The 24,922-nt window shown below is 41.9% G+C and overlaps 1 protein-coding gene across 3 annotated transcripts; it reads left to right on the forward strand.

The window, feature by feature from the left end:
* The first annotated feature begins 503 nt into the window (after positions 1-503).
* Positions 504-23,970, forward strand: pcdh12 (protocadherin 12). Of its 3 annotated transcripts, none has more exons than XM_037780747.1 (5): positions 509-3,805; positions 8,196-8,284; positions 15,705-15,856; positions 21,796-21,960; positions 22,215-23,970. In XM_037780747.1, the coding sequence occupies exons 1-5, from the start codon at positions 950-952 to the stop codon at positions 22,475-22,477; spliced, it is 3,525 nt and encodes a 1,174-aa protein (XP_037636675.1). In that variant the 5' UTR covers positions 509-949; the 3' UTR covers positions 22,478-23,970. The 3 variants fall into 3 exon arrangements, 2 of the variants coding, with proteins under 2 accessions (XP_037636675.1, XP_037636674.1); XM_037780746.1 differs by having other exon boundaries at positions 511-3,805; positions 8,193-8,284; XR_005208270.1 differs by lacking the exons at positions 8,196-8,284; positions 22,215-23,970 and having other exon boundaries at positions 504-3,805; positions 21,796-21,934.
* Positions 23,971-24,922: the final 952 nt, after the last annotated feature.

The following is a 24,922-nucleotide window of genomic DNA, read 5'->3' on the forward strand; positions in this document are numbered from 1 at the left end:
ATATTATTGTGTTCATTTCCAAGGACATACAACAAAAGCAACTAGCTCAAAGAAGAGAAATCTGTCATTGTGTTGGATGTCCTTGACTTTCAAACTTTGGATTTAAAGAATACACAATGATAATTTACTGTTTATATTTTATTTTATACTTACTTATATTTCACAGAGAGTTACTGATGACTGACAGCTCTGAAGCTGTTGCTGTATTTATGACCCTAAAGCCCAGATCATACGTCACTGTGATGGAATACAAATACATGTCCTGCCGTGGACTTAAGTCCCACTGGGAGTTAATGATTTAAGGGCCCAGACTGCAGGTTGTGATGAGTTTATGCAGACAGAAAGGGGGAGAAAAGCTTAGAGTGACGGAGCGGCGGTGTCGTGTTTCTTTAAAAGCACTCCAGAGTTGTGGCGAGTTTCCTCAGGGCAGGAGGGCTTTTCTCTTTGTGTTGAGTCTGGATTAATTTGCATATGACCCTCCTCCTTCCTTTGGATTGGCTGGGGCTCCACTAGCATGTGGAAACCCACATCCAAACTTTGTCAGTAGGAGCTAAAGTTTCCTGAGTTGAGGAGGATGAAGTGAGAGGCTGGACGCCAGCAGCTGTATGAGTGAGTAACAACAGCAGGCAGAGAGTGTCTGAACAGAGACAGGATGACATCTTAATTATAGCTTTCTATAATTGTCTCTTGACCACACTGGAGCTTTATTTTATTTTTTGCATCACAAAACCAACAGTTTTCTTCACTGGTTTGGTTTTGGTTGTTTGTTTTGTGAGAAGAAACTGTAGATTATTTTGAAGAAAAGATGGATTTGATCATCATCTTTTATAATGTTTGTTAGAGATAAACAGAAGAAAAGAAAACCGTGAAGTCTGAAGTATTTTTCCTTATAGAGATTTTAGAAATGCCTGTTTAGCCACTAGACAGATTATTATTACTTCACATCATTATGCTGCTGGCTCTGCTTCTGGTTCTGAGTCTCTGCTCTGACGCTCGCTCCTCCGAGCCGTCATCCATAACTATCCAGTACCGGGTTTGGGAGGAGCAGCCGACGGGAACCCGGGTCGGCCGTCTGGTCGACGACCTCCGGCAAAGGGACGAAGGTGGTCCTCTGGAGGATTTCCAGGTGGTGGAGCACGGAAAAGCCCTTCCCTTCTCCGTCAGCACTCAAGACGGGGTCGTCTCCACCCAGGGCCGGCTGGACAGGGAGGAGCTGTGCCGTGGCTCGGATCTGTGCGATGTTGCCTTCAGCGTCCTCTACAGGAAGAGCGGTGCTGTGAACTGCCTGCGGGTTCGTGTGGAGGTGATGGACCTGAATGACCATAGTCCCAGCTTCCCCAGCACGCTGCAGGAAGTAGAGATCTCAGAGACAGCTGGTCTTAGGATGCGAATCCCTTTGGACCGGGCGGTGGATCCTGACGCGGGGCCTAATGGCCTCCAAACCTACTCGCTGTCCATCAACCAACACTTCGCTCTGGATGTGACAGTCGCACCAGGTGGGACAAAACAAGCAGAACTGGTGGTGATCAAAGAACTGGACAGGGAGGTTCACGCCACATTTGACCTCACCCTGGTGGCATGGGATAAAGGGAACCCCCCCAGGTCTGGAAGCACATTCGTCCGTGTTAATATTCAGGACTCAAATGATAACAGCCCCACGTTTGAGGACAGCACTCCCACTGTGGAGCTCTTTGAGGATACCGCCCGCGGCACAACCATCATCAACCTCAAAGCCACTGATCCAGACCAGGGTGCGAACGGGGAAGTGGAGTATTCGCTTAGTAAGCACACGCGTCCGGAGGTTCAGAGGCTCTTCTATGTGGATCCACAACATGGAGCTGTGAGTCTCAAAGCACCTCTGGACTACGAGGCCCAGTCCTCTTACGAAGTGATCATACAGGCCCGTGATCGCGGGCCCAATGCGATCCCCACGCACTGCAAACTGCACGTCAAGCTTAGAGACGTAAACGATAACGCACCAAGGATACACATGACCTGGACTCCACCCAACTCACCCGTGGCAACTGTGCTGGAAGGAGCACAAGAGGACACCTTCCTTGCTCTGGTGATGGTCTCTGATGCCGATTCAGGACAAAATGGTAAAGTGAGAGCACACATTCAGCAAGGATCTGGCCCTTTTCGCCTTAAACGGATCCACGGTGACAATTACATGATTGTTACCAATGGCAGCCTGGATCGAGAAAAGGTGATGCAGTATAACATCACACTCCTCGCCCAGGATTATGGAGATCCCCCACTGTCTTGTGTTAAACACCTGCCTGTCCATGTTCTGGATGAGAATGACAACGCCCCGGTGTTCTCCACCTCCCTCTACAAGGCTTCCTTCAGGGAGAACAACATGGCCGGCTACCACGCTTTGAAAGTCGAAGCCCACGATGTGGACCTGGAGTTCAGCGGAAGAGTGTCCTACTCCATAGGCAACACCAACGAAGTGGAAACTAACTCACAGTCTTTCTCCATCCACCCGACTAGTGGCGTCATAAGCGTCCAGCATCCTCTAGACTACGAGGAATCCCACACCTACTCTTTCATGGTGGAGGCCGTTGACCAGGGTCATCCGCCTCTCACCAGCACCGCCTCTGTGCAAATCCACATCCAGGATGTGAACGACAACTACCCGGTCATCAAAGAGCCAAAGCCCAGAAAGGGTGTAGCTTCTCTAAGTGTACCCGTCAATACAGAAAAGGGGGAGATTGTGACCGAGCTGGGGAATGACATAGAAGAGGGATTCACCCCTTTGCCGATCAATCACTCAGTCAGAGATGGACTTGTTGGGTTCCTTGCATCCACCATAAAGGCTGAAGACCCAGACTCGGGGCTGAACGGACAACTCAGCTACCTCATCACTGATGGAAACCCTTACGGACTGTTCTGGTTGGATCAGGATACGGGCCAGCTGTTTGTTAACACCACCAACGCTACGGAGCTAATTGGGAAAACCTTTAAGGTGAACATCGCTGTGTCTGACATGGGAAGTCCCAGCTTGGCCACCAAGGCGACTCTGGAGGTGACTTTCATCAACCTCAGGGACCATCTGAAGAACTCGTCACCTGGTAACCGCGGACAGCTCAGCTTCACCATGATGATGGCGATCTGCCTGGGTGCCACCTGCCTGCTGCTCCTGTTGGCCATCGCTTTGGTGACGACATTCTGCCGCCCGGAGAAACGGGACAGCCGGGCTTACAACTGCAGGCAGGCCGAGTCGACCTACACCCGCCACCCGCGGCGCCCGCAGAAGAACATCAGAAAGTCTGACATCCAGCTGATTCCTGTCATCAGAGGGCGAAAGGAGGAGCCTCCTGAGGATGATAGTGAAGCCCAGCCACTGGCTCCGCCCCCAATGATGTCGGACGATAAACAGTACACCCTAACGCCATCCGTCATGAACACAAGCTTCCATTCCCAAGGCTACCCAGAAGGGGACGGCTGTCAACCCGCCACCCACCACAGCCGAACGCTTCGGAAACCTGGAAACATCAAACTTGATGGCGCTTTGCCTCTAACGCCCACCACATCATACCGGACTCTTCGTAAAGCCAGGAACCCTTCGTCATCCTCTTCAGTCTCACATTCGAGTACCTTGAGGCGTCAGACTCCCGCTAGAGGGGAGGAGGCGGAGCCGCTGGGTTCGGCATCCCAGGCGACTCTCCGGAGGCCGAGGACCTCAGAGGGACGAGGGGGGCCCGACGCAGAACATCGGCAGATGCTTCGAAACCTGGTTCGACTGTCTATGGCGGCGTTTGGAGACTCCATTGAGCTTTCCTCAGCTTCGCCAGAAGTGCAGGTGAGATGCGGTTTCTTACTTCTTTCCAACAATCACAGAAATAAATATTAATTCTTATTCCATGGTAATGTACAGTAACTATATCTCGTATAACGTACAGATTACCGTTTTTCGCTGATCGCTGAATAAACACTTCCAGGTCGTGCATATTATGCTATCACAAGTTGTTAAATATATTATATTATAGTATCATATATAATATATTACCCTTTGCTGAATAAATGCTTTGAAATGGGAATTTTTTAACATCAATGGTGCACATTGACTGCTTACTGCAGCAAGTCTGTCAACACAGACGCTGTTTGCAAGTAACCCTGCATCCACTTTTACGTTACAGCAGCGTTATTTAATAAAAGGTCAATAAAGTTAACGTTTATTACATCAATAGAATATTTTGACATTTTTAACTCTGTTGAAATCATGTTATGCACTCTGTACCGTTAAGCTTAATAATCTTCACCGGCGGAGGCGTTACTTCTCTCAAAAACTATTAGTCCAAAAGACACCCGTCAAAGTGTCGACTGTCTAACGGTTATTCTCTCGTTGAATGAGCTCACAAACATCACCAGAGGAGAGATCTCTGGCTCTCTGAAGGGGCACTGAGCGGCAAGAAGTGTAGGGAACACCGTCAGTCTGCGTTACTTGCTGTGGACGTCATTGAGTTAAATTAACTCAGTTTGATGTCACAAGACTTAAACTCAGGATTACTAGTTCTGAGGTTGTTTTCACAGCAGAAAATAACTATTGAACTATTTATAGAGCATTAATGATTTGACCAGTATAGAACTATTTATAGAGCATTAATAATTTGACCAGTATAGAACTATTTATAGAGCATTAATGATTTGACCAGTATAGAACTATTTATAGAGCATTAATGATTTGACCAGTATAGAACTATTTATAGAGCATTAATGATTTATCCACTATAGAACTATTTATAGAGCATTAAACCTGCATGATGATTTCTTGATGTCTTCTTATTTACATTCTTCCCTATATCTTAAACATTACGGCTAACTGCTGCTGCCGGCTCTCATTTAAATGACATTTATTTCAACATGTGCTCACAGTTAATGTTGGAGTAATTAAGTCTCCCCCTGCAGGCTTTGAGATTAATCTGAAGTGAAGTGTGAAGTCGTCCATTAGAGAGTACGAGTCCCCCCCCACCCAGCTAACACACAGACCAGCTTCCATTACATTCTCCCAGCAGCCTCTCTGTTGTTTCAGCCTCCTGTATGATGACTTACTCAGACAGCCTGAAGGCTGGAGGCTGAAGGCTGGAGTCGGGTGGAGGTGGAGGTGTGTGTGTGTGTGTGTGGGGGGGGGGGGGTGTTAGAACTAGCTGATGGACGACTGCGAAGCCAAACAGCAGAAAAGAGTTTAGAGTTTATTCAGCTGCTCATGTGTCCCCCCCGAGAAACTCTTTTTACTGAATATCACGGATATTGATCCAGAAACCCTCACAGGTACTGCATTATGCTGCTTTATGTAAATGTATGTATATATTTATTATTGTAAATCAATGAACAACACAGATCAATGACAGATATTGTCCAGAAACCCTCACAGGTACTGCATTTAGCATAAAACAATATGCTCCAATCATAACATGGCAAACTGCAGCCCAACAGGCAACAACAGCTGTCAGTGTGTCAGTGTGCTGACTTGACTATGACTTGCCCCAAACTGCATGTGATGATCATAAAGTGGGCATGTCTGTAAAGGGGAGACTCGTGGGAGAACCCATTTACATTCACTGATCTGGAGGTCAGAGGTCAAGGGACCCCTTTGAACATGGACATGACAGTTTTTCCCCTCCAACATTTAGTGTAAGTTTGGAGCGTTATTTAACGATCGATTGCGTTGAAGAAATTAGTGGTGTTTCGTGATAACGTGTTAGTATCGCGTTAACTTTGACAGCCCTTATTAATAATTAATAATACATAAATCTGTCAATCTCTCAGATGATGTATTTTAGTTTATCCAATTAGAAAAGTGTGACTCAGTCATCTTATCTTGGTGTTTGGAGGAATGTGGACAGAATCAGGGTCATGTTTCTGACATGCTTTGGTCATGTGACGTGTTTAAGTCATCATTATCTTCAATGATGTCAAGACACAGTGGACCAAAGAGGATCAACGTTTATTTAGAATATTAGACATGCATCACAAAAAGTTGGATATCTTCCATGTGATTTTATACACATTTCACCAAAATTCAGCATTACATATTTATATATTTACATATTTGGTTTCTTTAGAAAAATAAAGTTATGTGTTTTTGAGCAATGCTTGACCAAAAAATAGAGCCACGGTTTGGTGCTGTTTTAAGAGGAAGAGAACCCATTTAGAACTCCAAAACTACCAATAGCATTCAATAAATTATCTAAAGCACATTCAGATACAACTTAACACTCAGAGAGTCGGTGTGAGTTTAGCTCTGAATGTCGTCCTTAGCTCTGAATGTCGTCTTTAGCTCTGAATGTCGTCTTTAGTTCTGAATGTCGTCTTTAGCTCTGAATGTCGTCTTTAGTTCTGAATGTCGTCTTTGGCTCTGAATGTCGTCTTTAGTTCTGAATGTCGTCTTTAGCTCTGAATGTCGTCTTTAGCTCTGAATGTCGTCTTTAGCTCTGAATGTCGTCTTTAGTTCTGAATGTCGTCTTTGGCTCTGAATGTCGTCTTTAGTTCTGAATGTCGTCTTTAGCTCTGAATGTCGTCTTTGGCTCTGAATGTCGTCTTTAGTTCTGAATGTCGTCTTTAGCTCTGAATGTCGTCTTTAGTTCTGAATGTCGTCTTTAGCTCTGAATGTCGTTTTTGGCTCTGAATGTCGTCTTTAGTTCTGAATGTCGTCTTTAGTTCTGAATGTCGTCTTTAGTTCTGAATGTCGTTTTTGGCTCTGAATGTCGTCTTTAGTTCTGAATGTCGTCTTTAGTTCTGAATGTCGTCTTTAGTTCTGAATGTCGTCTTTAGCTCTGAATGTTGTCTTTAGCTCATCTTTAGCTCTGACTCTGATCTTTGACACGTTTTAACTGTAGAAATGTTAACGCTGTTTAAAACACAGAGCCAGTTGGCACTCATCGGGCTTCAGACGTTTCTCTCCTCCCTCGAGGTTGCAGAGGAAGAGGCCTGCTAGACGCCTGGGAGGAGGGGGGGGGATTTATTGTTCACCTCCACTTCAACACACCCACACACCCACACCCACACACCCACACACCCACACACACACACACACGCACACACACACACACACATATACATATTTCAGAGTCCATCCTAGAAGGAAACCAGCCAGAGAAGAATAGGCGTTTACGTAGAGGCCGTTTCCTGTCGCTGTAGCAGCACGCACGTGCAAAAACACACAAATGTCATGGCTAAAACAAAGTCATATATTAGCGTGCAAGCACACACACACACATACACATATGGTAACTTTCCCTAGTGTGTGTGTGTGTGTGTGTGTGTGTGTGTGTGTTTCCTCTCTGGTGTGCAGTGTGTATCCGCTGTATAACAGAGCTGTCAGCAGAAAGCTCTGAGCAGCCGCTCGCCTCTCACACTGGAAAACTGAACTAAACTTGTTTAGTTCTACCTGATCAGCTGTTCTCGCTGTTCAACCAGCTAAAGACACAAAGACGGACACACTGGAAAACTGAATTAAACTAAACTAAACTAAACTAAACTAAACTGAACTAAACTAAACTAAACTAAACTGAACTGAACTGAACTAAACTAAACTAAACTAAACTGAACTGAACTGAACTAAACTAAACTAAACTGAACTGAACTGAACCGAACCGAACCGAACCGAACCGAACCGAACCGAACCGAACCGAACCGAACCGAACCGAACCGAACCGAACTGAACTAAACTGAACTAAACTAAACTAAAGCAACACAAAGACGGACTGCGGTTCTGAGAGCAGCCGGACGTTCACAACCTGAAGCTGAAGATGAGATCAGCAGCATCAGAAGATATAAGATGTTGATTAAATTGACACATTGAAATAACAGCTGTAGCCTTCTGGAGATCTGATTCTGTACTTTTCATTTTATAAATTAATAAATTAATGATTTATATGCACAATTCTTTAAATGCAAGACTGAAATTTACGTTCCACGATCAGCTGTTGTTGAAGGAAATGACTCTGAAATAATACGTCTATGGATGTGAATGTGTAAATCATATTATTCTAACCATCCCTCCTCTTCCTCCCTCCACTTCCTCCCTCCTCTTCCTCCCTCCTCTTCATCCCTCCTCTTCCTCCCTCCACTTCCTCCCTCCTCTTCCTCCCTCCACTTCCTCCCTCCTCTTCCTCCCTCCTCTTCATCCCTCCTCTTCATCCCTCCTTTTCCTCCCTCCTCTTCATCCCTCCTCTTCCTCCCTGCAGCAGATCTCCCAGCTCCTCTCTCTCCTCCGGCAGGGTCAGCTGCAGCCGAGGCCAAACTTCAGAGGGAACAAATACTCTCATCGCAACGGCAGGTCGGTCTGACTCCTCCCACACTTTCTCCTCATCCTCAACATATCCCTCCATCCTCCTCCATCCTCCTCCTTCCTCCATCCTCCTCCATCCTCTTCCTTCCTCCTCCTTCCTCCTCCTTCCTCCTCCATCCTCCATCCTCCATCCTCCTCCTCCATCATCCTCCTACAGTCACTTGTTTTGGTTAATGTGTGTTTTAAACCAGAGTCTGTGAGAACTCGTTGTTCTGGATGTTTAGGTATAAAGTTAGATTGTGATGTGATTTACTGCTAAAAGTCATTTCTCATTTCACTGTAACTTGAAGTGTGACGTGTTGGTCGGGCCTCATACTGACGTGTTGGTCGGGCGTCATACTGACGTGTTGGTCGGGCCTCATACTGACGTGTTGGTCGGGCGTCATACTGACGTGTTGGTCGGGCCTCATACTGACGCGGCGGTCGGGCGTCATACTGACGCGGCGGTCGGGCCTCATACTGACGCGGCGGTCGGGCGTCATACTGACGCGGCGGTCGGGCCTCACACTGACGTGGTGGTCGGGCGTCATACTGACGCGGCGGTCGGGCCTCACACTGACGTGGCGGTTGGGCCTCATACTGACCTGGCGGTCGGGCCTCACATTGATGCGGTGGTCGGGCCTCACACTGACGCGGTGGTCGGGCCTCACCCTGACGCGGTGGTCGGGCCTCATACTGACGCGTTGGTCGGGCCTCATACTGACGCGGTGGTCGGGCTTCACACTGATGTGGTGGTCGGGCCTCATACTGACGCGTTGGTCGGGCCTCATACTGACGCGGTGGTCGGGCTTCACACTGATGTGGTGGTCGGGCCGAGTAGTATATATAGTATTATTATATTATATTATATATAGTAGTATATATAGTATTATTATATTATCTATAGTAGTATATACAGTACTGCATAGTAGTATAGATAGTATAGTATATATATTTATATATATATATATATATAGTATTATTATATGATATATAGTAGTATATATAATATCATTATATTATATATAGTAGTATATATAGTATTATTATATTATATTATATATAGTAGTATATATAGTATTATTATATGATATATAGTAGTATATATAATATTATTATATTATATTATATATAGTAGTATATATAGTATTATTATATGATATTATATATAGTAGTATATATAGTATTATTATATTATATATAGTAGTATATACAGTACTGCATAGTAGTATAGCTAGTACAGTATATATATATATATATAGTATTATTATATGATATATAGTACTATATACAGTACTGCATAGTAGTATAGATAGTATGTATATATATATATACAGTATATATATAGTATTATTATATTATATTATATATAGTAGTATATATAGTATTATTATATTATATATAGTAGTATATACAGTACTGCATAGTAGTATAGATAGTATAGTATATATATATATAGTATTATATGATATATAGTAGTATATACAGTACTGCATAGTAGTATAGATAGTATATATATATATATATATAGAGTATATATATATAGTATTATTATATGACATTATATATAGTAGTATATATAGTATTATTATATTATATATAGTAGTATATATAGTATCATTATATTATATATAGTAGTATATACAGTACTGCATAGTAGTATAGATAGTATAGTATATATATGTATATATAATATTATTATATGATATATAGTAGTATATATAGTATTATTATATTATATATAGTAGTATATATAGTATTATATTATATTATATATAGTAGTATATATAGTATTATTATATGATATTATATATAGTAGTATATATAGTATTATATTATATTATATATAGTAGTATATATAGTATTATTATATGATATATAGTAGTATATATAGTATTATTATATTATATATAGTAGTATATATAGTATCATTATATTATATATAGTAGTATATACAGTACTGCATAGTAGTATAGATAGTATAGTATATATATATATAATATTATATGATATATAGTAGTATATATAGTATTATTATATTATATTATATATAGTAGTATATATAGTATTATATTATATTATATATAGTAGTATATATAGTATTATTATATGATATATAGTAGTATATATAGAGGGACGTTTGCTTTGTGTTGTATCTGATAAATGTCTTCCTCGGTGTTTCTGACCGACTGACCAGCTGCGACTGAAATAACAGCAACAGACAAACAGGACGCAAAGTCAGAAACTCAATGTCACAGGAAGCGTGTCTCATAACCCCCCCGAGTATGTACGTGTGTGTGTGTGGAGGCAGGTTACAGCAGCTCTATCTGAGTGATTCAGAGTCTCTGACAGGAAGCAGCTACCTCAGCGTCACCGTGGCGATGAGATTAGATCTGACATCACCTGGATACACACAGACACCTTATTGTACTTGTGAGGTCTTTAGCTATCAAACAGTCACATGAATCATTATTGGAGGCGCCATTTAAAGCGCGCTTTTATAGCGTGCTTTTAGAGCGCCGTTTTGGGCACCATTTAGAGCTGATATGGACGTCCAGTCTCCGTGATAAAGGCGGTGTTTCCTTCATGCCAAGATATTATTTACTTCCTGATAGCGTGTTTGGTATTGAATGTTGTTCTTTAACACATTCATGACAAAATCATGAAGGAACGTGAACTGAAGAGTGGAATTAGATTTTAATATGATGATGAAATAATAAAATGAGGTTGTTTGCTTCAGAGTGACTAACTCGTCTGTGAGCTCACCTTCATCTGACTGGCACTTCCTGTCTGAGCCCGCCTGCAGCTACACACTCTGATACTACACACTCTGATAATACACACTCTGATACTACACACTCTCTGTGTGTGTGTGTGTGTGTGTGTGTGTGTGTGTGTGTGTGTGTGTGTGTATGTGTGTGTGTGTGTGTGTGTGTGTGTGTGTGTGTGTGAGTGTGTGTGTCTGTGTGTGCGTGTGTGTGTGTGTGTGTGTGTCAGGCATTTCATCAGCATCTTATCTCACTGCTCAAACGTCTGTTCTGGTCTGAAGATGTAAACCGGAGTCCTGTCTGGTTTTTATCAGGATTTATTTTCCGTGTTTCTTTGTGAGGAAAAACAAAAAGGTTAATATTGATCTTTTGATCTATTGAGTTTTATTTATTAATTTAAGGGTTCATTTTTTATTTTTAGTAAATTGTTATTCAGTTTGGAGCAGCAGAGTTTTTCCTGAATGATCCAGAAAAAAGCTTTGACATCAAAACTTTTGCATAAATAAAACCTCAAACCAAGAAGGCTAGTACATTTCTTAACCCTTAATTATTAATATTATTATAAATAATATATATGTTATATAATCATATTATTTCCTTTTCCTTTGTTTTTACAGATTAAAGCTCAAAGGAGAGAGGGCATCATATTTCATACAAACAGAGACAAATCTTTGATTTTGGGCTACATAAATATAACGTATAAAATATATAATGACTTGACTTTATTGGTCCTAGTTTCTGTCAGTGTTTTACATTATGTGTATATATGTGTATATATGAGGATATATGTGGATATATGTGGATATATGCGGATATATGTGGATATATGTGGATATATGTGGCTATATGTGGATATATGTGGATATATGAGGATATATGTGTATATATGAGGATATATGAGGATATATGTGGATATATCAGGATATATGTGGATATATGAGGATATATGTGGATATATGTGGATATATGTGGATATATGAGGATATATGTGTATATATGAGGATATATGAGGATATATGTGGATATATGAGGATATATGAGGATATATGTGTATATATGTGGATATATGATGATATATGTGGATATATGTGTATATATGAGGATATATGTGTATATATGAGGATATATGAGGATATATGTGTATATATGTGGATATATGTGTATATATGTGTATATATGAGGATATATGAGGACTGAAAATTAAAATTGCACAATTATGAACAATTTGCCAACAATAATACTATGCCTCACACGGAGCACCAACATGTAGGGATTTGGCAGTAACAGGTTTGGTTATTAGCAAATTAATTAATAAATAATAATAGAATTATTAATATTAATATAAATTATCAATAAACATTAATAATAAACGGGGCACCACCCTGGAATCAGGGACCAATAACCAAAACGTTAATATAGTCTTATTAAATATACTAAACTATCAATTTGGAACGTTAATTAATCATTAAATTAATAACTATAACCAAACTAAATAGTAAAGGTTGAAGGATATCGGAGTTCTTGACATAGCAGAGGTTGGCATTATTCACTTTTGTACAACATTAAACAGACCAGCATGTATATTCCACAAACATTTATTTACAAGATAATAAAGGTTTAAAACACAATATTAATCTAACTAAATAACTAAACTAAACAAACCAAACAAAGTGTGTGAGCATGTGTGTGTGTGTGTGTGTGTGTGTGTGTGCGTGTGTGTACTTGTGTGTGTGTGTGTCTGTTTGAGAGAGAGAGAGAGGGGGGGGGGGAGAGAGACAAGATGGCTTCTTGTCTCAAGATGTCTGCCTACAGACAAAAGGGGCGAGCACTGTAAAACTACAAAGATGGCAGGATCAAAGATGGCCGCCAACATGTCAAGAGGGGGGTGATGTGGGGGTTAAGATTATCTGAAGCTGTATGTTTATGTTAACTAATTCACAGTTTCTGTATGTGATCTTAATGTGTGTTAGATATGCAGTGGGTTAGAAAAGATGGTTAGTTTGCATGCAAGACCTTGTCTATGTGAAGCATAAACTAAACACATCCGATGTGGCGAAGCCAACTACCCAAATACAAATAACTACAAATAATATCACAACAGTGAAACTCAAGTTGTGGTTCCAAGTCGAAGATGTTGTCTTTGCTCTGCTCAAATCAAGTTGTGCAGATTGGAGGAAGCTGATAGCTCCAACACTTCTTCCCAGCAGCTTGATAGCTTGGTGCTAACTTCCTTGCGGTTGCTGCTTGAAGTTAGTTGGTAAAAAGGCAGACTCTCGCGTCCTCTGCCTTAGAGGTTCCTTGTGTTCCTATGGCTGTTTCCTAACAGGCCATAGATAAGAGAGCAGAGCTGCTTCTGGTCTGGAGAGCAGCAGCTCACCTCCACAGGTCAGGAGGTGAGAAGAAAGGGCAGAAAGAGGAGGAACAAAGAGATTCCTCTGGTGTTGTCCTGGGTGAATTTCACACCTATGTGTGAATGCTACAGTAGCCAATGGCTACTGAGCTGCGTCCACAGCCAATGGCTGCATGACTCAAGGATCCTGAGAACTGTAGTTCATTGTCTTTGCAACCAGTAATGGTGGGTCCCTACAACTTGGATATATGAGGATATATGTGGATATATGAGGATATATGTGGATATATGTGGATATATGAGGATATATGTGGATATGTGTGGATATATGTGGCTATATGTGGCTATATATGGATATATGAGGATATATGTGGCTATACAGACATGGACAAAATTGTTGGTACCCTTCCATTAAAGAAAGAAAAACCCACAATGGTCACTGAAATAACTTGAAACTGACAAAAGTAATAATAAATAAAAATTTACTGAAAATTACCTAATGAAAATCAGACATTGCTTTTGAATTTTGGTTCAACAGAATCATTTTAAAAAACAAACTATTGAAACTGGCCTGGACAAAAATGATGGTACCCCTAGAAAAGATTGAAAATAATTTGACCATAGGGACATATTAAACTAAGCTGTGTCCTGTAAATAGCATCACAGGTATCTTCAAACTTGTAATCAGTCAGTCTGCCTATTTAAAGGGTGAAAAGAAAATTATAGACAAGCATGTTAAAGGTAAAGGCTATAAGACCATCTCCAAGCAGCTTGATGTTCCTGTGACTACAGTTGCACATATTATTCAGAAGTTTAAGGTCCACGGGACTGTAGCCTACCTCCCTGGACGTGGCCGCAAGAGGAAAATTGATGACAAATTGAAGAGACGGATAATACGAATGGTAACCAAAGAGCCCAGAACAACTTCCAAAGAGATTAGAGGTGAACTCCAAGGTCAAGGTACATCAGTGTCAGATTGCACCATCCGTCACTGTTTGAGCCAAAGTGGACTTAATGGAAGACGACCAAGGAGGACACCAAATCATAAAAAAGTGAGACTGGAATTTGCCAAAATGCATATTGACAAGCCACAAAGCTTCTGGGAGAATGTCCTTTGGACAGATGAGACAAAACTGGAGCTTTTTGGCAAGTCACATCAGCTCTATGTTCACAGACGCAAAAATTAAGCATCCAAAGAAAAGAACACTGTACCTAATGTGAAACATGGAGGAGGCTAGGTTATGTTCTGGGGCTGCTTTGCTGCATCTGACACAGGGTGTCTTGAATCTGTGCAGGGTACAATGAAATCTCAAGACTATCAAGGCATTCTGGAGCGAAATGTGCTGCCCAGTGTCAGAAAGCTTGGTCTCAGTTGCAGGTCATGGGTCCTCAAACAGGATAATGACCCAAAACACAGCTAAAAACACCCAAGAATGGCTAAGAACTAAACATTGGACTATTCTGAAGTGGCCTTCTATGAGCCCGGATCTAAATCCTATTGAACATCTGTGGAAGGAGCTGAAACATGCAGTCTGGAGAAGGCACCCTTCAAACCTGAGACAGCTGGAGCAGTTTGCTCACGAGGAGTGGGCCAACATACCTGTGGACAGGTGCAGAAGTCTCATTGAGAGTTACAGAAATGGCTTGATTGCAGTGATTGCCTCAAAAGGTTGTGCAACTAAATATTAAGTTAAGGGTACCATCATTTTTGTCCAGGCCAGTTGCATTAGTTTGTTTTTTAAAATAATTCTGTTGAACCATAATTCAAAAGCAATATCTGATTTTCATTAGTTAATTTTCAGTTAATTTTTATTTATTATTACTTTTGTCAGTTTCAAGTTATTTCAGTGACCATTGTGGGTTTTTCTTTCTTTAACGGAAGGGTACCAACAATTTTGTCCACGTCTGTATGTGGATATATGAGGATATATGTGGATATATGTGGATATATGAGGATATATGTGGATATGTGTGGATATATGAGGATATACAGTATGTGGATATATGTGGCTATATGTGGATATATCTGGATATGTGTGGATATTTGTGGATATATGTGGATATATGAGATAGATGTGAGTGTTTTAAAGCAAACTGATGAAAACTAACTTGCCGATTCAGACGTCCGTAAACTCTCTTTAGACTCACAGCCGGCAGCCGATGAGAGAATCTGACCGTCTGATTGAGAGTTCATGACAACGTCAGGAACATTAATCCTCTCCTTTTGTGTTTGATGGAGTATTAAGAGGTGTCATGTTGGATGTTATCTGACAGTTATTGTTATTATTATTATTGTGTGCTTCATGTGCAGATACGGAGGCCAGGACTGTTCTGATTGGCAGAGCACCAAAGACAGCGGACACGGTGAGAGCGAGGCTGGAGACGTGGACTGGGAACCGGGAAGAGACTCACCGATAGACCTTCAGCTGGAAGACGGACTCACCAACCTGCTCAACAACCCCGGTAAACACACGCACACACACACACACACACACACACACACACACACACACACACACACACACACGCACACACACACACACGCCTCTTCTACTCTATATAGACTCTAAACTCTATAAACAACACAACAGGCCTCATCTACTCTATAAACCGTGAAAAGAGTGAATTTGTGCATAAATTGATCACCTGATCCATCTTATATCGTGTTGAAGAGGTGAACCAGTCCTTTTGAGGAGAATCCCAATGCGTTTCATGCACGTTGCACAGATGTTGTAACGGGAGAGACAGATGAATGGCTGATGGTTGATAAACTCGTATTACGTCACTCTACAGTGTTTTCTGTCTATTTCATAGACTCAACTGGTGTTACTGAGTTTAGCTGCAACCTCCTGGTGGAACTCTTTGATTCAGCAGCTGAACTTTGACCCCTGCAGAACACACAGACTGATCACTTACAAAGGACACACACTGACGAAGATATAAACAGGAAGAAAGCAGGAAATAACACAGTGAGGCAGGTTCTACATCCACATCCACCACACGCTCCTCTCTTCTTACTACGACTCACAATGTTTCTCAGATTCAAACTGCTGAAAGAAAGACATGTTTCTCTCTTTATCTAATAAATAATTAAAATGACAAAGTCTAACTAAGAAGTTTGAGCTGCCAAACATCAAACACACTCAAAGGGAAACTTTGCTGAACAACAAGACCGCCTTTGGGGTCTCGTGTGAAACCAAGTCAACGTTGACTTATTTTACTGTAGTTTTATAACCAAACTTACGTACTTAACTAATTATACGTAATAAACGTACTTATTTTAACCCAAACCATGATCTTTTCCTCAAAAACCTAACCAAGTAGTATTGTTGCGTAAGGAATCCTAAAAACCTACGTTGGAAATGTATTTTACATGTAACGAGCGGAAACTGTTGCCGTCCCTGACACGTCTAAAATTGACACTAGAGTGTCATAGTTTGAAGCGTAGGGCCGCTGGCGGAGGTATCGGGTTGAGTTCAGAGCGAGCACCCAGAGCTCCTCGCTCATCTGACTCTAGAGCTGTTGTTCCAACTACCAGCCCGATCTCACCAAACGGCGTATGAATGGCACAGCAGTTTGTAAGTCATTTTGCATACAACAACAACGCTGTTCTTTCTTTTGGCGTGTAATTTCACACCGTTAAACATATTCAGGTGAAGATGCTGCGCTCATGCTGCGAACATAGAATAAAAAGAGAGAGAGACTGCTGATGGAGGGAGGGACGGGAGGTCGATGGGTCCCACAAACACAGGACTTTCAACCAGTGTCCCAAAGTGTTGTTGAGTTGTTTGAAGTTACGTTAGTGACGTTTGTGACGTGTTTTCCAAACACGTGATGTTGTCTACGTATGTATTTTACAGACTTATTTAAAGTCCAACCATGATGTTTTTCCTAAACCTAAGTGGTTTTGTTGCCTAAACATAACCACAACCATTTCACGGTAATGACGTGGCGTTAAATGACACGTGAAGAGCCTAAAATGCATTATCATGACGTGCAGAATGTCCTTAAAATGTTATTTATACGCCTTCCCGTGAGATCAGATTGACCAAACAACAGCCCTAGAGCCGGCAAAAGTCCGCCCGATGAAACAAAACTTTGCTGGCAAACGAGCGGGGAGCTCTGGGGAGCTCTGGGTGCTCTGGGTGATGGCAACATGGAGGACAGCAGTGTTCATTATCATATACGACAGTATACTAAACCAACATAGCAGTGATAGAAAGCTGGTTGAACATCTGCAAAGTTTTCCTTCGAGGCTCATTGTTTAGCTGGGAACTCCATTATGTCGGCCAGCCAGCGCTGGGTGTGTGTACAGTAGGTGTGTGTGTTTGTGTGTGAGTGCGTGTGTGTGCATGTGTGTAGGTGTGTGTGTGTGCGTGTGTGTGTGTGTGTGTGTGTGTGTGTGTGTTTCTTCCTGGTATTGTGCCGATCGGAGCCTTGAGGCGAGCAGAGGGGTTTACCGGCTGATGATGTGAGAGCAGCAGAGAGAGAAGCACGGAGAGTGAGTGGGAGGATGTTGTATTACAGTGTGTGATGGTAGACTCACCTTCAGCCTGCAGGCTGTAATATAAATATATAATATATATATCAGTGTAACTCACACCAGAGGACGGGGACAGCTCAGTGAGTGTTGAAGCTTTGATGAAGCCGTCGGGGCAACACATTCCTCTCTCTCTCTCTCTCTCTCTCTCTCTCTGACCTGTAACCACTCCTTCTTCTTCTTCTTCTTCTGCTTCTTCTGACTGTCATGATGAATCACACAAACACAGACCTGAGTCTTTGTCCAGCTCTGGAGATGATGTTACGGTGTTGAGAGCAGAGTGAATGGCTCTTTCTTCAGCTGGTTGTGTTTCTCAGGTTGTTAAGGTTATGATGGTGAGGTGTTAATATTTTCCTGCTTTCTATGTGTTTTTATTAGAGTTGGAAATCACAGTAATATTACAATCTAGCACTGTGGTTGGAAGGATCTTTAAAGTCTCTGATCTGTCGTGTATTACGAGTTATTTAAAAGGAAAGTATACCTTTAATATGGACAAATCTGGTGACTGGACCAGTGTGTAACAAGTAGGGAGATCTATTGGCAGAAATGGAATATAATATTCATAACTCTGTTTTCTTTAGTGTGACTAAGAATCGTTGTGTTTTTGTTAGCTTAGAATGAGTCGGTTATATCTACGCAGGGAGCCAGCCGCCATGTTTCTACAGGAGCCCAGAACGGACGAACCAAACACCGGCTCTAGAGAGGGACATTTGCATTTTCACGTTTTCGCGCCGGCCACCGTCTTTCTTTTACACGCTCGGCACACGTGAGAGTTTAAGTTGATTACAATTGACAACCTTATTGCTAGATGCCGCCAGATCCTACACACTGCACCTTTAAGGTCAGCGGGGGCATGACGAATAAACAACACGACAATGTGAAATACCCTCCCCCCCCCACAAAATGACCCTGTGTAAAGGCCTTTAGTCTCAACAATTCTCATATGAAGACCAAAACCAGCTTAATGTGTGTCTGCATCAAAGCCTGATATCTCTTCTTCCTCTGTGTCTTAGAGCTCCATTGTGGGTGACGTGTTCCTTCATGACCATGACAGCTGCTCTCATACACTGTTCAGCTGTAATCCACGTAATCGTGAACCAGGAGTAAGGTGATGGTCAGGGTCAGGGTCAGGGTCAGATAGGTCGGGGTGGATGGGGACACGTTCACCAGGAGACCGGTGTTGGTGTCCCGTGTGAAACCAGAAGTCAATGTTGAGTTATTTGTCACGTAACTTCTGTTAAGTAACGACACCTCTGGAGTTATTTTAAGCCAAACCGCCATCTTTTCCTGAACCTAAGTTGTTTTGTTGCCTAAACGGAAGTTTATTTTGAAAAGACTGGAGCAGAAATTGACACGCGTGTCACGTGTTGCTGGACATTTGTAGGAAAATGAGGAATACCTTTTCGTAAGATATCATATGAACTGTTGTATGAGCAACAGATAATCCCTAGAGCACCGCATGTGGATGAATCCACCGCTTAAAATAGTCCCCAACTAATGCACTATTCCATCCTGTTTGTTTGATAGAAACTACAGTGATCAGCTGTTTTAGGAAATTACTGAGCTGTTTCTTTTAAATGAAACTATAAATGTGAAAGCTGATTTTCATCTTCAGTAGGAACCGATGGGTTTACAGCTGAGAGCCACAGACACATCGCTGGTTTGGGTCTATTCATGGGATTTGTTCTTTTAGTCCAGCATGAAGTCAAACCTGAAACCTGAAAACAACTAGCCTCTGAATAAGTTTGGTAAAAGTAGCACTGTACATATTACTTTTTAAACCTGATATTGGCTGATACTGACCACTGATATCAAGCTGTAGCTGCACGTCTCATCCTCATAACATCAGGCTTCTTGTTCTCTCAGTGATGTAAACTGTGAATTTATGCACCAAACATTTATACCAGCCTGAAAAAAAGGTTCAAATTTGATTCCCCAGATAAAATCCTAGGTAAAGGGAGGTTTAATTTATGGGTTAAACAGGCATGAACGATGGCTTTAAACAGCAGACAACAGATCTCCGAGGGATGAAACTCGATGCGGTCAGTGATTGAAAGAGTATTCTGTGTTTGGAGGATCTAGGGTTGATGAAGGAGGGTTAGGGTTGATGAAGGAGGGTTAGGGTTGATGAAGGAGGGTTAGGATTGATGGAGGAGGGTTAGGGTTGATGGAGGAGGGTTAGGGTTGATGGAGGAAGGTTAGGGTTGATGAAGGAGGGTTAGGGTTGATGGAGGAGGGTTAGGGTTGATGAAGGGTTAGGGTTAGGGTTGATGAAGGAGGGTTAGGGTTGATGGAGGAGGGTTAGGGTTGATGGAGGAGGGTTGGGGTTGATGAAGGAGGGTTGGGGTTGATGATGGAGACCGCAGCTCTTCAGCTGAGTGTTGAACTTTACTCCACTACATTCATCTGATGGTTGGAGTTTATTCACAGTAAATATAATAATAATAATACGACCCGTTTCAGCTCAATGACATGATAAACTCTTAAGATGACGTCTCGTAAGGAACTAAATCTGTGATCCTTCGACTGAATTCAGAACTTTTCACCTTCTTTTTTAGTAATTTAACGCTCAAGAATTTACTTTTAATACTTTTACTTTTAATGAAATGTTGCATAGGACTTTTACTTGTAATTAATATAGAATTTCTCGATTGAAGTACTTCTACTGGAGCCTGACCAATACATCGGCATAGACGATATTATACGTATACAGTATGTTAAGTTATATATGTACATATATGTTGGCTGATATGTAACAAGAAACTGCAGTAAAGAAATGTTTGAGGTAATTTGGAAACAGCGTCTCAAACTATCAGACGTTTATTTTAACTGTAAATGTCTGATCGGTGCATCCCTATAGCATAAAGTCTCAAATTAATTCTCAAATAATGGCTGCAATCTATTCAACATGCTTTTTAAATGCATCTGAAGCTGCTGAAAAATGATATATGAAATAACTACATCTCTGTTTAGAACTCACGCCTGACGTTTTTAATACTTGGGAAATAAAAAACAAAACTATATTTCTTTCTGAATGATAGAATCAACAACAGGTCCGACTGTCTCCATACAGACAGATCCTGAAACGATCTGTGTCATATGTTTCATACTGATGAGTATTTAAACCGCCCGTGTTGGCGTCTGTTCCCATGAACATCATCTCACCTTCCTGATTCCAGACGCGTGCTGAGAAGCTCTTTCATTGTTTTTAGAAGATCAGATGAAACTTATAAATAGGTCCAACGGGGAATCGTGTTGTTATGTTAGCAGATAACAACCAGGAAGAGCAGGACGTAAACAGGATGTGATGAGGACCAGATCAGAGACGACGGCGTTAAACACTTTTCTGTCACAGTTTGTCCAACATGTTTTACAGTAGAAGAAGAAATGAAATGAGACGTATAATCTTCTTGGATGAGTTTGTTTGTGACTCAGAGACTCGGTTTGTGTGTTTTTACTCAGACACACCCGGCGTTTACGCCTCTGACAGCGACTGGAATGTCAGGCTGGAGATGTGGAAGCCTAAAGGTTGTTTTTCTGGCGGTGTGGACGTGATGTTTAGCCGTAGGTTTGGAGCGCGTGGGGCGTCGTGGATGGCAGGAAGAGCCTGTTGACAGCAGCCAGATAAAACCACTGTGTCCTTTCCTCCGTCTCTTCCTGCCTCGTTCACGTCCAGCAGTTAGAGAGAAACTAAAAGGGAAGATTACTCTTAATCTGAAGAAGTGTATCAGGACAGGAAAAGTGAATCTGTTTCCAGGAGTTTCTGTTTTTTTGCACAACCTAAACGTAACTAAACTCTTCTGATAGAAGAGCAAGAATCTGCAGATCAAAAATCTAATGTCTCTCCTCTCTCTCCTCTCAGATGACGTCTTCTCGGAGCTCAACGACCCGGCCTGGATGGCCCGACTCTCTCTCCCACTCACCGCCGATTACCACGACAATGTTTTTGTCCCCAACGGGCCTCCGTCCCCTGAAAGTGAGCTCCTTCCCCGGGACGCTCTGGACTCCTCGTCCTTCTCCACCTTCGGTAAAACACCAACAACTCTTGTTTGCTGTCATTTCAATCAAGAAGTTAAAGTTAAAGTAAAAATCACAGCGGTTAAATCTACTTCATTATTTAAAAAGAACAAGAAAGTCTGCAAAACCAACAATTATTCACATTCTAGAAGCTGAAACCTGAGTTGAGTTTCTGATACGATTAATCGACCAAATAATTGCTCTAGTTACGTAGAACGTCCTCTTTCAGTTCAGTGACATCTCCGTCTCCTCTTCCTCCTTCAGGTAAAACTCCAGAGAAGGACGGCCCACTGGGCGGCGCCCTCCTGTCTGAGGTCAGCACGCTGTTTGAGATGCTGATGACGCAGAAGGCCGACGCCCACCCCGGCCCGCGGCCCGACGTCCTGTACCGACTCTCTGCAGCGTACCGGCGCTCGCTGGGCCTGGACGGCGCCGGCGCCACCACTGCTGCAGGCAACGCACCGAGGAACTCTGGGAACGCTGAGAAGAGGTCGGGCCTGGCTGCACCTTCAGGACTTTATCAATAACACTGGATACGACTGAGCGCACGAGAGGAGTGTTGGGATTTTAGAGGCATTACCTGATGAAATACTTAAATATGATTTTAATGACTGTAAATAATTCCACGATGAATCGCAACTTCAATATACGTGAAGAATGTGCTTGTTTTGATTCCTACAGGAAACCATCTCAACTTCATAAAAAGCACAAATTGGAGGTTATCGTTATCATAGCAGTGACAGTGTCCCGGTTCTCGACACAACGAGACTTTAATAAGTTACCGGAAACTGAAACACAAAAACAGACCGCTACTTCTTCTCAACGCTAAACACCCAAACTACAGACTCAGTCTTCACCTCTTACAATGAATGAGTCTGTTTGCGTCTTTCCTCCGACGTTACGGTTCATCACAGCCTCTAATTTCCACTTCACGTCCTTGTGCGTCGGTATCAAGACGCCAGAACAAACAACCTGCTGATCATTGAGATATTCTCTGAGCTTATTCTCAAATATCAAATGTCTCAAAAGCTAAACATGTCAGGTGTGTAAATTTCATCTTAATCCGAGGAGGAGATGGTTAGAATCAATGATTCAACAGATGGACAGACTCTCCGTCCTCAGACCGATGTATGAATGCAGATGTGTTGAACACGACAGATCCGGTTAAAATGGTGCTACAGTACTTAGATTCTGTTTTAAATCAGGAAGCATCAGGCACTTCAATCCAGCTTTAATGTAGTAAATGAAATGAGTCAAGTGTGGTGGAAGGAGAACAAAGACAGAGGAGTCTGTAGACTAAAAGACAAACTGGAGACAGGTTTAGTTTCAGAATATTTACTCTGAAAGACGAGTAAAGTGGAGGGAAAACAGACGATGATGTGAAGGAAAACAGGAAGTGAAGGAAAACAGGAACTTCAGTCGCAGTAGACGTTATCACTGATGGTGAATCTGAACGGTGAAAACGTGTCTAGTTTCCTTGTTATCTTGATCCTGTTCGGGCGGATGAACAGTCTGTCAGGACGTAGTAAACTTGGCTCTAGTTTTGTGTTTTGGCCGGCGACCAGAAAGGAAATGTTGCTTTGTCTTTGTGTTTTTCCTCAAGACTAAACAGAAACCAGCTGAATGCAGAGAAGAAAGAGAGTTTGACCAACTCCACCTTCTGAAAGTTAATCTACTTTAAGATCACCGTCTGTGCTCTTTCAGGAGGATTTGGGAATATTAACTGTTGCATTATGGGTAGCAATAACTCTGCAGTTGTTTCTTAAGTTATTGATTTAACTTCTATCCAAAGTTGTCTTGTTATTTGTGACTTTTTTAACTGTATTTTGCAAACCAGAGGAACAGCACTTTGTACATAGTCTTTTTGTTTGAAGATGTTTTTATGTTAGTTTTGTAAGTTTTTCAATAAAGTGTGTATCATGTTTAAATGAATTTCTAAAGAGGTCATCATGTCAAATGTGGGAACTCAAACAGCATTCACAACTTCATCACATTTTATTAAATATGTGTGTGAATCCTCCTTCAGAGTCTTGGTGAGTGTGTGACTGTACAAACATCTGCTCACATCATGGGGACTCGCCTTCTTTCCACGGGATCAAACATTTGTTCCCCACGGAGTTTATTTTAGGGTGAAGATGATCTTTTGGTGACGGTTAGAATGATGGATGTTAAAGGTTTGTCATAAATAAATAAGGAGGTAATGCAGTGTGTGATGATGTTTCCTTTGTGCAGAGCGCCATCTGATGTTTGAGAGACACATTACACACTCAGGACGTTATAAATATATAGACCTTCAGCCAAAACAGCACCAACAGCAGCACCTAGTGGCAGCAACGTGGACATGATGCTGAGCTCTGTGTCTGATTTAAGATGTTTCTTTCAACAGGATGGTGGGAAGGATCAGTCAGACCTACAACTGGGTAACACTGGGAAGGATCAGTCAGACCTACGACTGGGTAACACTGGGAAGGATCAGTCAGACCTACGACTGGGTAACACTGGGGATAACTGGTGTAATGAAATCACCAGTCAAAGAAAAACAGCATCCCCTCTAGAATACTTAGTTCTCATTTGCTGTGTGTTTATGTGTTTGGAGGAATCACAAGAAAGGACGGCTGAATGACTGTCACTGAAGTGGCTGGACGAAGCTTCATGAAGCTTTGGGGCTTTCTTCCTGTCTGTGATGAAAAAAAAACCACAGATTTAATTTCATGAGTTAAATTCTTCATTGTTGTATATTTTATATTTTATGCTGCCTTCAAGTGGAACTTGTGAGCTTGTGGTTATTATGTGGGAATTTGTGTAGACAATATGCGTAGTGGTATTCAAGTGGTTAAGTCATGAGAACATCGCTGCTAAGCATCGGTAATATTAACCTTACCGTCGGCGTCTAGAAACCACGGAGGCTAACGGTTTAGCAAGCGGCTAATGTCATGCTTTTTAGCCTCCTGATGTTAAACTCTGAAACCGCA

Source organism: Sebastes umbrosus, chromosome 9, assembly GCF_015220745.1.
Source record: "Sebastes umbrosus isolate fSebUmb1 chromosome 9, fSebUmb1.pri, whole genome shotgun sequence".
NCBI lineage: Eukaryota > Metazoa > Chordata > Actinopteri > Perciformes > Sebastidae > Sebastes > Sebastes umbrosus.